The sequence below is a fragment of the Aplidium turbinatum genome, chromosome 7 (assembly GCF_918807975.1).
Source record: "Aplidium turbinatum chromosome 7, kaAplTurb1.1, whole genome shotgun sequence".
Taxonomy (NCBI): Eukaryota; Metazoa; Chordata; class Ascidiacea; order Aplousobranchia; family Polyclinidae; genus Aplidium; species Aplidium turbinatum.
This window is the reverse complement of record NC_137478.1, coordinates 5,684,793-5,696,757: the sequence shown is the minus strand read 5'-3', so window position 1 is coordinate 5,696,757 and position 11,965 is coordinate 5,684,793. Positions and strand designations below refer to the sequence as shown.

Here is an 11,965-nt window from a genome sequence, read left to right as displayed (position 1 = left end):
GTGAGTATGTGTGGATTAGAAGAGATGCAACTGCATTTCCTCTGCAATCACGTTACACAGGTCCTTACCGGGTGATCTCTAGAAATGAAAAATATTTTACTTTAGACATTAAAGACAATAGGAAAACTGTATCCATTGATCGCTTAAAAGCTGCACATATGCCAGAGCTGAACAATCAGCCTGTAGAAACCCTGTCTACAGAGACTATTTGAAATGAGCACTAGCAAACTTGTATGAAAATGCAGTTTATGAATGGGAGCTAGCAAATATGTGCAACAAAGGCAAAAACTTGGTCACCCAGGTCGTACATGGCCGAGAGGCATAAAGGAAAGAAAGTACACAAACAAAGATGAAAAACAAAAGGTTCAAACCTAAGCAAATACCAAATCACCAGGTAACACCAAACAGGAATCAGAGAACAATAGCCAACAATGGCGTTTATGACAAATTAATTGTGTCTTTCAGCAGGTGATCAAAAACTGATTTAAATTTAACAATGTTCCAGTGCTGAAACATAAAAACAATATTAAAAGATTAAAACACACATTTACTTACAGTACTCTTTCCATGGCGGACAAAAACCCAAAAACTAAATTTATTGAAATCTACAAGGCGTCAGGCGTGCCTTGCGGAAGGCGGTAGAGAGCACCAACAAAACAAAAAAGGGAGCAAAGGAAACTGGCCGCTACACCCGCCCCAATGTAACCATGCCATCAAATGGTTATATTTAAGTTAAAGTACACGCACAGAAGTGTGGCCAACATCCAAAAAAAATATTAATGTAAGATGACGAGACAGGCTCTAGCGCTACGACTGTGTGATAGAAGACACACAAGATCGAAACAGGCCAACGACACAAAAGTTTGGAATACAATAAAAACGCATGCACACACATAGGCCTAAAGGAAAACAGCAATGAAAAACAACAATCCGTCGTACAATTGTCTCTTAATTACTCCACGGCCTCCAACAGGCAAAGTTTTCGCACGTCTCGACGGTAAGTCGAACTTGCCGTTTTAATCTTTACAGTCCGCACCGTACCGTGCTCGTCGGGGTAAGCTTCGATGACACGCGCTTTGGGCCACAGTCCCCTCTTTAACGACTCGTCGACCATCAAGACTAAGTCACCATCGCGAAGATTCCTGGCAGGTTGGAGCCAACGCTGTCGGATTTATAGTGTTGGCAGATAACTCTTTACCCATCGATTCCAGAACTGACTGGCGAGGTAGTTCACCAGTCGCCAGGACCTCTTGTAGCCATCTGACTTCAAAAATTCGTCCGGTGGTAGAGAATTGTCTATCTTCCCAAGCAAAAGGGCGTTCGGCGTCAAGGCGTCCATGTCGTCCCAGTCGGAACTCACTGGTGTCAAGGGCCGCCCGTTGAGAATGCGCTCCACTTCGGTAACAAATGTCAGAAGTTCTTCATCATCTAAAGCCTTTTCATCAGTTAATGCACATAGGATTTTACGAACCGATCTTATCATTCTCTCCCATACGCCATCTTGATGGCTCGCGGCTGGAGTGTTAAACTTCCATTCGATCCCACGGCAACTCAGCTTGTTGGCAATTAGGTTTGCATTCATCTTCTTCAGACCTTCTTTGAGCAAGCGGTCGGCGCCAACAAAGTTGCTGCCATTGTCACTGACAATCTGATTTGGAGTACCACGGCGACAGGTAAACCTTTGCAAGGCTTGAAGAAAAGAAGCAGTTTCAAGAGAATAAGAGATTTCTAAGTGAATGGCTCTAGTGGCCAGACAGGAGAAAACACAGATGTAACGCTTAACCATGCTTCGACCACGTTTGACGAGGATAGGCTCCATGTAATCTACCCCAGTGCACGAAAATGCCGCATTCCCGGGAGCTACGCGGAACTCTGGAAGGGGTGCCATTATCTGTTGGCCACGAGAGGCGCCAATGCTGCGACATTTTAAGCATTTCCTTAAAAACTTTTTTACTGATGAGTGGCCCTTAACAATCCAAAATTTTTCACGGGTGGCATTAAGTGTGTGTAATGTGCCACAGTGTCCTTCTCTACGATGGAAAAAATCTACAATGAGGCCTGTGACATGATGATTACTAGGCAAGATAATGGGGTGCCTCATTTCCAAGCAAAAAGGTGATCTCTGCAGACGACCCCCAACCCGTAAAATGCCATGCACAATGATGGGACAAAGCTTGCGCAGAGGGGAGAACTTAAGGTCCACAGTAGAAGTATGACTTGAAGCATTAAAGGTCTCGTGATCAGGCAGCTGCGCCACCTCTATAGCAAAGGTCTGCTTCTGCACAAGCCTCACTATGTCGTCTGCTGCCTCGTCTAGCTCCTGGGCCGTCAAGTTTGCTTTACTTGGTTGCTTAAAGGTACTTCCCTTGACCTTAGATTTCAAGAATTGCTTGAAACGTCGCATCCAAGCCACAGCTCTTTTAAGGCGAAGGTATGAGGAGAAGTGATTCAACAGGCGATCCAGCGCGGTGGTATGATCGTCAGACTGCATGGTTAATGCATTGATGCGATACTGCTTTTTCAACTCGGGATCACTGCTTGCCACAGAAGGCACCGGATTGGGAAAAGAAGGCCAGCCAGTTTCACTCATTTTTATAAAATCTGGACCCGTAAACCAGTTTCTAGCTTTGTCAACTAAGTCCGGCATGATACCCCTAGAAGCTAGGTCACTTGGATTGTCTGTGGTATTGACATACCGCCATTGAGAAGGTTCTGACCCAGAGTGGATGGCAGCAATTCTGTTAGCAACAAAAACCTGAAACCTAGTTGAAGTATTTTGAATGTACTGCAGCACCGAAGTTGAATCTGTCCAAAAGGTTGTGGTACTGATCACTACATCAAGCTCTTTCCTGAGAAAAGTAGCAAGTTTTACTCCAACCACAGCAGCAGTGAGCTCCAACCGAGGAATGGTCTGAGACTTTAAAGGGGCTACTCTCGATTTTCCCATAAGAAAGGAAACCTGCACATTGTCACAACTGTCAACCACTCGCAAGTAAGCCACTGCGCCATAACCTGTCTGACTCGCATCACAAAAACAGTGTAATTGAGCATTGTCAACTGCTAAACTGGTATTGCAGAGGCAGCGTGGGATAGAGATGCCCTCCAACTGAGGGAGGCGACTAAGCCATTGTTCCCAGATTTTATGCTGATTTGACGGAATAGTCTCATCCCAACCCAGGCCATCAGCACACAACTTTTGCATGAGTACCTTCACAGGGAGGACAAAGGGCTGCACGATGCCTAAAGGATCATACAATTGGCTAACCATCGATAGAATTCCTCGACGGGTGGCTGGGCGTGGCTGAATGTTGACCTTAATGACAAGACTGTCTGTCTGGGTGTTCCAGTGCACGCCCAAGGTCTTCTCGTCCTCTGTTGCCTCCAAGTCCAAGTTGATGCTGGCTGATGAACAGTCTTCACTTGGAAAGGCCTCTAGTACCTTACTCGAATTGCTTCGCAGTTTTACAAGATCAAACCCACCACACTTTAATAAGGCCCGCAACTGAGTTACAATCAGTACGGCTTCAGGGCCACTTTTAAAAGATTTGAGAAAGTCATCTACATAGAAATTTCGACGAATAGCATCTAACACAACGGGTCCCATGTTCAGCATGTTGTCAGTCGCAACCTTCCTTAAAGCAAACCCACAACAACTGGGAGATGAGACTGCACCGAAAAGATGAACCAGCATTTGATAATCTTCTGGGTCCCTAGACAGGTCGCCATCGGGCCACCAAAGAAACCTAAGGCTGTCACTATCGTTAGGGGGCACCAACACCTGATGAAACATTGACTTTATGTCCCCTACCACCACAAATGGATTAGTGCGGAAACGGTTAAGAACTCCAACAAGGTTGCTGGTGTGGTCTGGTCCAGATAACAATGCCCCATTCAATGATTTTCCTTTGTATTGGGCTGCGCAGTCAAAGACAACTCTGAATTTTCCACTGGTTGAATGGTGGGGAATGTACCAGGTTTTATTTGTTGGTGCCAATCGGTCTTCAGGAACCTTTTGTGCATGTCCGTTTATGATATACCCAGAAAGTTTATCCTTGTATTGTTGAAATAACCCATCATCTTTTAAAAATCTCTGCTTTAAATACATCAATCTCTTGTAAGCTATAACACGATTGAATGGTAACTCTGTGTTTTCTGACTTCCAGGGCAAGGCAATCTCATAGTGGCTTTCTACTCTTTTCACTGACTTCTCCATTAGCGAAACAGCCTTTTTGTCATTGATGGAAAGAGAAAAACCATCAACGTCAGGGCCATCATTGAAGTCATGGTTATACATACGTTCCATCTGAGCATGGAGAAGAGAGCTGTCTTTATGAATGAAGTTAACATACGCCAAGCTACTGTTAGGAGCTTGGTCATTAATCGGGCCTACCAGAGTCCATCCAAGTTCAGTCTTCAATGCTACAGGACCTCCAAGCGGACTTTCTCTGCGCTCCAGTGAACGGTGGGCAACTTGAACATCTGCACCGATTAAGATTTCCACTTTCTCACCCACAAGCTCTGGGAATCTTACATCGTTCAAGTATGCCCGTCCTTTCGTGTCCCTCATTGTAGGGATGCTGTCACTTAACTCTGGTAGGTTCGCAACAACAAGTACATTTTTCAAGGGCACCACAGTGCTCTCATTGATGCCTTTAACCAAAAAGGAAAGCCTGTATCCTTGCTCTACACAGGTGCCACTTACAGTAGAAAGAGAGTACTTCACACTTTGTCCTTTCATTTGCAGCCGATCCATTAAACTAGTGGAGCACAATGTGGTATTAGACCCCTCATCCAAAAACGCATATGTGTTAATACAATGCTGGCTATCACTTCCGTACACTGTGACAGGAACAACCTTTAACTTCACCATACCATCCCCTCGGGAACACACATCGCTACTTGCACAAGTGACCGCTACGTCTTCAGTACCACCTTCAATAATCATGTTTGTGGACACCCTTGGATGCCCTTCATTCCCACCATGCAAGGGGCCTTGCTCTCCTTCTCTCCCATGAGATCTTCCGTTATGAAGCAGGGAGTGATGTTTCTCTGGACAAATCCCACACTTGCTATTGCTTTGGCAACGGCGAACGAAGTGGTCTCCTAGACAGTTGAAGCACAACCGATGGTCCAACACCAACTTCCATTTTGATCTTTGAGGCATATGCTGGAATGTTTTGCAGTCAGCTAACATGTGATTTTCGCTGCAAACCATACAATTAGATCTCTCTATTGGTGCGCCATGGGTGAAGTATGAGGATGCCCCTGTACTCCGCCAGTTAGATGCATCCGGCTTCATTTTATCTTTCCTTTGGCCAATCAATTGACCAAGAAAGCTTCGGTCAATTTCGGCGCGAGCTTGAAGAAACTCCATGAGGTCGAAGAATTTAACCCGGTGACCGGCTCCTAACAGCGAACTTGCTTTGCTAGCAAAAGCCTGCTGCAGATGGACTGGAAGCCTGCTGAAGATCTTTCCAATTGTCTGTTGTGTATCCAGATCAGACATCTCATAACCCTTGCAAGCCATTTCACAATTTCTCATCTCCCTGGCCAATCTGTTTATACCAGCAGGATCATTGGCCCTGATTGGTGGACCTTCAGTTAACTTGCTTACATAAGCACCAACAATGGTATGCCGTTGGCCATAGTGGGACTCCAGTAACTTCCTTGCTTCTTGGTAGCCATGCTCAGAAGAGAAACACAGTAGCCTACACAGCTCTCAATGCAATCTCTTGCATCACCTGTACAGGAAGATATAAGTCGATCCAGTTTAACAGCTGGATCCAACACACCTCGTATGACAAAGGAATCAAAATAAGAAATGAATTGATGGTACTTAGTAGGCGTACCATCAAACAATTCTTCCTCACGCAAGGATTGGCTATGATATTGCATGGAACTAGCCATGCTGTAAATAGCGTTGGCTAAGGAATGTGACTCACCAAGACTGGGTGCTTGTAAGCTTGACCCACAAGGCGTACCGCATGTGGCAGAATTGAAAGATTCTGGTGTCCATGAGTGGTAAACACCTGACGACTGTTCACCAGTTGCAGGTACTGGCAACTGCTTGTCGCTTTGGTGAGACTTTGGGTCGTCGCGGCAAGAAGTCCAACTTTCAGGCCTCCCCCCTGTTTGGTCGAGAGTAATAAAGTCACTTTTATCGGTCGCTTTGGGGGATTTTTTTAAGACTTGTTTTGGATTTGTTTGACTCGCAGACACTGATGGAGAAGTAGATTGGTTTTGGTTAGGGGCACTTAGCTCATACTCTAGTATGGCTTCACGAGCCAATCTACGCATTCTTTCCCTGGTGCCGCTAGAGGGACAAAAGGGTTTATCTACCTGATTGAGAGATGAGTGCATGGCACTAGGGCCAACAGCCTTATGTTGTTTTGTATATGTCGCACACCGGTTATCCATTGCCAGTTTCAGTGAATTCAACCTCTCACACTGAGCTCTGACAATGGATTTCCTTTCCATGTGCACATTGTCCGAAGGAATGGCACTCATAAGATCCAAGCAAGCACACATTGTGTTACTATGGCTATCGAAAAAATCTTTTTCTAGTTCTCTGACCTTAGGAGCGCTAAAGCCATCAGCTATGGCAGCTAAAACATTTCTTTCAGATTCGAGCAATCCCCTCATTTTAGTATTGTAATTGCTTCTAACTTGGAAAGTCTACTACCAAAGGGGCAATTAGGAGTTGTCTGATACATGTTTAAATGAATTCAGACCTAAAGAAGTAGTTTAAACTTTAAACCAACAAAGGATATGTCCTACTGTTAAATTTAAATGATGTAGAAACCCTGTCTACAGAGACTATTTGAAATGAGCACTAGAAAACTTGTATGAAAATGCAGTTTATGAATGGGAGCTAGCAAATATGTGCAACAAAGGCAAAAACTTGGTCACCCAGGTCGTACATGGCCGAGAGGCATAAAGGAAAGAAAGTACACAAACAAAGATGAAAAACAAAAGGTTCAAACCTAAGCAAATACCAAATCACCAGGTAACACCAAACAGGAATCAGAGAACAATAGCCAACAATGGCGTTTATGACAAATTAATTGTGTCTTTCAGCAGGTGATCAAAAACTGATTTAAATTTAACAATGTTCCAGTGCTGAAACATAAAAACAATATTAAAAGATTAAAACACACATTTACTTACAGTACTCTTTCCATGGCGGACAAAAACCCAAAAACTAAATTTATTGAAATCTACAAGGCGTCAGGCGTGCCTTGCGGAAGGCGGTAGAGAGCACCAACAAAACAAAAAAGGGAGCAAAGGAAACTGGCCGCTACACAGCCTACACCTAAATCTTCACCACCTCTGACTTCAGTGACACCGACCGCAACTACTGTTCGTCGCACGAGGTGTGGTCGTAATGTAACTCTTCCTGCACACCTCAATGATTATGTGCAAGTGTAAAGTCTGTCCTCTCACTGTATGTTCTTACATACCATAGTTTCTTTGCTTATAGTAGGAACTAGATTAGGACCAGTGCGAGGAAATATATCAGCTCTTTTCTTTTCAGGCAGTTGTAGATTCTCTTTCAGCGGGTATTTATTCTGGATGACCAATTCTCTAAAGACTCAACATGTGTTGTATATAACAGGACTGCATACACAGTTCACTTGTTTTATATACACTTTGTGTCTGATAGCTGCATGTTATGTCTAGTTTTCTTTGCAGAGGATTGTGGCCAACCCAGCCATGACATCTGTCTGTGGGCTAAGTCAAGCATGTAACTTTCCTAAACTCTTTAACGGTGCACACAATGCATTCAACCATTCGTAGTGATGATATCATTATGTCCTCTGTTGTACTCACTCATGTACTTGAGCATAATTGTACCACTCTGCATGTCTGTGGTGTTGTTTGGTACATCCGGAGTAGGCTACCATTCGACGTTTGGAGAGTACTAAGATCCTCAATAGGCATCAAGTTCTCCCTTCCACATTGTTTTCTTCCATTTTTTTTTTCGTATACAAGCCATACTCCATTTTGACGATTGTTTGAGAACCGTTCATCCAGAAGTATCTTGACTGAGTAACCTCATCTTGACAGAATCTTGCCTTGTTTTTCTTTTGTCTATTCGCACGTACAATTACCTAATCATTGTACACATACTACATTTCATTGACATGGAACACACACTGTCACGCATCATGTTGTAGCAGTTGATTCGTTTATTTTTTTGTATGTTCGCAACACTTCTGTGTTGGAGTAGTTTTCACTCTAAGCAACCGCAATTATTGTTAACCCAGCAGCCGTCATGCTGTTATGTTTTGAGTAAGTTTGTGAGCATCATTTTTATTATGGTATGATAAGTCATTGTTTTATGTTTGAACCATTCGAAGTTAACTACTACGTCATTACCAGGGTAGACTTGGGCAGCAACCCCGTCGATAATTGCATTTGTTTACCTATCTTGTGCACGTTTAATGATCAACCGACAACACATAGTTTTGGCCGCATAATTTGAAAGAAAACTAGTGCTACAAACAAGACTGTTATAAAGATTCCTGCAAACGCATCAGTCCGAGCCACCGGCATCCTCATCGAGAAGTCACACCATAGGTCACACCAAGAAGCATGTCGATGTTTGATCATTTCGTTTACTCATGATCTAATCATCTGGCGCCAAGTGATGTGGCGTTCCTCTTTACAATTCTGCCTGCGTCTGAATAGTTCTGTCCGCTAGAGGTCGCCAAGGCTGGAACGTGGCTCGCGCCGCGGATGAATACTAAACAGGCACTTTTGGAAAACAACAACTCAGCGATCGGACGTGAAGGAAAGCGATGCACAAAAGACAATAAAGAAATGACATTCGGAAATCGGAACATGGCTACAAGGTTGAACCCGGACTATTGATTAAGGACATTTATTCTATTAAGTAATATTACTGTGTGTGTAACCTGGTCTGCCCTGGTGACCTTCATTTGTATTAGCTTCTACCATTGTTAATTAATGTTAAATTGTGTGTACTTTGAATTATTATACTACTTCTACAATGCTTGCTTTTGTGTGGTATTAATAGACAGTGCACTCTAGAAGAGATAAGGTTAGAACATCGCCCCTTCTGAGCTAGGAGTCGCATGTCGGTAGTGCTTAGCGTACACTATTCGACCACCTACAACCAATACGCCAAACATTCATCGACAATAAGAGATACAACCTTACGTACCACCCTTGTCAAATTTTACTTTCTGTAGTCAAAAACATACTTTCTTGCATAACTTTTCAACCCTTGCATTCAGACATGTGAACCTTTCATGGCCGTCATTGAATGATCTGACCAATGAAACCACGGAATAACTTTAGCGCCTTTACGCATGGCTTGTTAGAAACTGGCGGTGAGTCACCTAACCTGCTGAGTCAACTAACCCGACTTTCCCCTATATCTTATCTTAAAACTTAAAAACAAATTGGCCTTTCAGCAACAAAAGTGCCCTTTTTTAATACTCCTGCCCCTCCAGTCAAAAATCGCTCCGGCGCCCCTGAATATGCGTCCCAAACGCAGCAGATTATCAGACAAACGTTTTGAAATGCTTGTTTTTCTGCAAGGAAATAACTAATTGGCTGAGCAGCTATTACAATACAGTCTCAAAACATAATATCTGCTCTTTATTTATAGTTATTGTTAGCCTGAACTTGGTTGAAATATTTCCGTTTTATGAGACGCTGGCAAAAAATAGCGCTAGAAATTAGCGCTGACGCTGACGCCGTCAATTTCTTTAAGAGCTTACGCAGTCCTTTACGCCGTAAAGTTTTTAAGCAATTCGCGCTGACGCTGACGCCGGCAAATTATTTCAATGACGCGTACAACACTGCCTAACAATTTACTGAATCATCGCCCCTTGGGATTTAGTTTATTGCCTACAGAAACAACATTCCATGATTTCATCGAAAATATTGTTTTCGATTTGTTGCTTTTTTATTGTAACTTGGGAATTTCAAAACATGTAAAAAATTATCTCAAATAAGCGCATTTGTGCCTGAAATATTATCAGACAAATTTGTAGCCATATGTGGGCAAGAATTCTGTTCATTTGTGAACCTGGTTTGTGATTTTGTCAACCAGTTTGGACTTATTTAGTAAGTCGAGACTTGTAGAATTCGGACAAGCAGCTTTAAAGAGATTGCTTCATGTGAGCACAAATTGATTCCTAATTTGTAAATTTGGCTTCGCTTTGTCTTAAACGTCTTACGTATTGTACGCGTTGTGTCGACTTGGGAAAAGGCTTACTTAATGACAGTTTTATTGCGCATGATCTACGTAGCCTATTTTAGACGTATCGTAACGCGTTATTTTTATTTGTTATAGCTGAATTGTAACCGCATTGGAATCCTGTGTAAAGAATTTCAGACTGTAGCTGTTGTCGAAATTTCCGGCTTAGGCCAACTTGGCAAAAATTGGTATGGACATTTTAATTATGTGAATTTTATTGCTGATTTAATGCATTGTTGTTCACAGTGCACACTATCTGCTTCATAAAGCGCTAAGATCGAAACATATTCACGATGGATGTAGCAATGTAAAAACTCACATTAATCAATATTGCCTTGTAGTTTTAAGCAAATGCGTGATTTGTGCTTTTTATGTAATTTCAGAAAACGACTTTTCTTGCCACTGTTCCTGTTCTGGTCACTCGGAATTGTGGTTTGAGAGACTGTTGACAAAAACGTCAACTTACTCAACTATCATTGTAATTTGAGAGAATGAACCTTCCTGATGGTTTTCTCATTTAAAGCAGATCCAGAGAAATGGAAAGTCATGTACTTCTAGAATATGGAAAGAAATGGAAAGTCATGTAGCCTACTTCTAGAACTTCTAGAATATCCAGAGAAATGGAAAGTCATGGTAGTCTAGAAGTAGCCTACATGGGAAAGTGCGAGAAGATTGTCAAGCAGCGTGTGACATTGTGCAGGCCATACAAGTTGTCAACGACCACGCAGAACGTGGAATAGCTCTAATTCAGGAGTTCAGTGGCCTACTAACATGTGATGAGGAACAACTTCAGTATCTGTTACAGGTTGTGCACAAACACAGAAAAGCTTTGCCTGACAGCAACAAAAAGACACTCACTGGGAAAGTCTGAATGGTTCATGGCTATCAATTGTTTGGCACTTGACTTTGTATATATGTGCATTGTGCTGTGTATCACATACATCAATATTGCAACAATTTTCAGATATTACTGAAATTTCAACATGTTTCAGCTACCACTAAATGTTTAAAAAAATGTATAAAACTTCACATTAACTGTTTTTGTATTCATTTTGTAAAAATTTTAAAATCGCAATTTTCCAAAAGTACATATTTATCATTGTTTGACTTTACCTAGTTATAGCCTACTCTCCAACCTGATGAAAATGAACCTAGACAGATGTATGTTTGCTTTAAGGGTTTACGAAATAGGCTACAGGTATTTAAAGTTTGATCCATTTTATCAAATACTCCCAAATTTCGAAAGCCTTGAGCTACCCCTAAACATTAATATTTTTCAAAAATAATTTACAAAAGATGTTTTTGTAGTAAATGGAAACTTTTGAAAGGGTGAGACTTTTTCAAAATTTCACTTTTTTTGAACCACCCTACTGTTTATACAATTTTGGTAAACAGGTCACTTTCTTCAACCACAGACATATACAACCAAGCAACCACACGGCATTTAACATAATCCATTAAAATTGAACATAAACTATAAGTTACAAACGTTTTCGGCCATACACACGTTAAGCCCTTATCAAGCAACACAAAAAATACTGTTTATGGTATAATGACAATTGGCACATATAGTAATTTAATAAACTTTGTTATGACAACCTGCATTGCACTATTGCAACCAGGTATAGGCTAGATATTCAATGAATGCTCATAATCACTTGTTAATTCAACTACCCGTATACTTGCTTTACACCTAGCCAACTGCAAAGGTTTTGTCAAAAAAGCAGCTAAGCT

At 42.0% G+C, this 11,965-nt stretch overlaps 1 protein-coding gene across 1 annotated transcript; it reads right to left on the bottom strand.

The window, feature by feature from the left end:
- Nucleotides 1–1,171: 1,171 nt before the first annotated feature.
- LOC145773690 (uncharacterized) lies at nucleotides 1,172–5,527 on the bottom strand. The gene has a single exon (XM_082584826.1). It carries the CDS (start codon nucleotides 5,525–5,527, stop codon nucleotides 1,172–1,174), a length of 4,356 nt encoding a protein of 1,451 aa, XP_082440952.1.
- Nucleotides 5,528–11,965: the final 6,438 nt, after the last annotated feature.

What these genes read in the sequence shown, in the direction of transcription:
- LOC145773690 (XM_082584826.1), bottom strand. Translation starts at nt 5,527, where the DNA reads ATGGCTTGCAAGGGTTATGAGATGTCTGATCTGGATACACAACAGACA.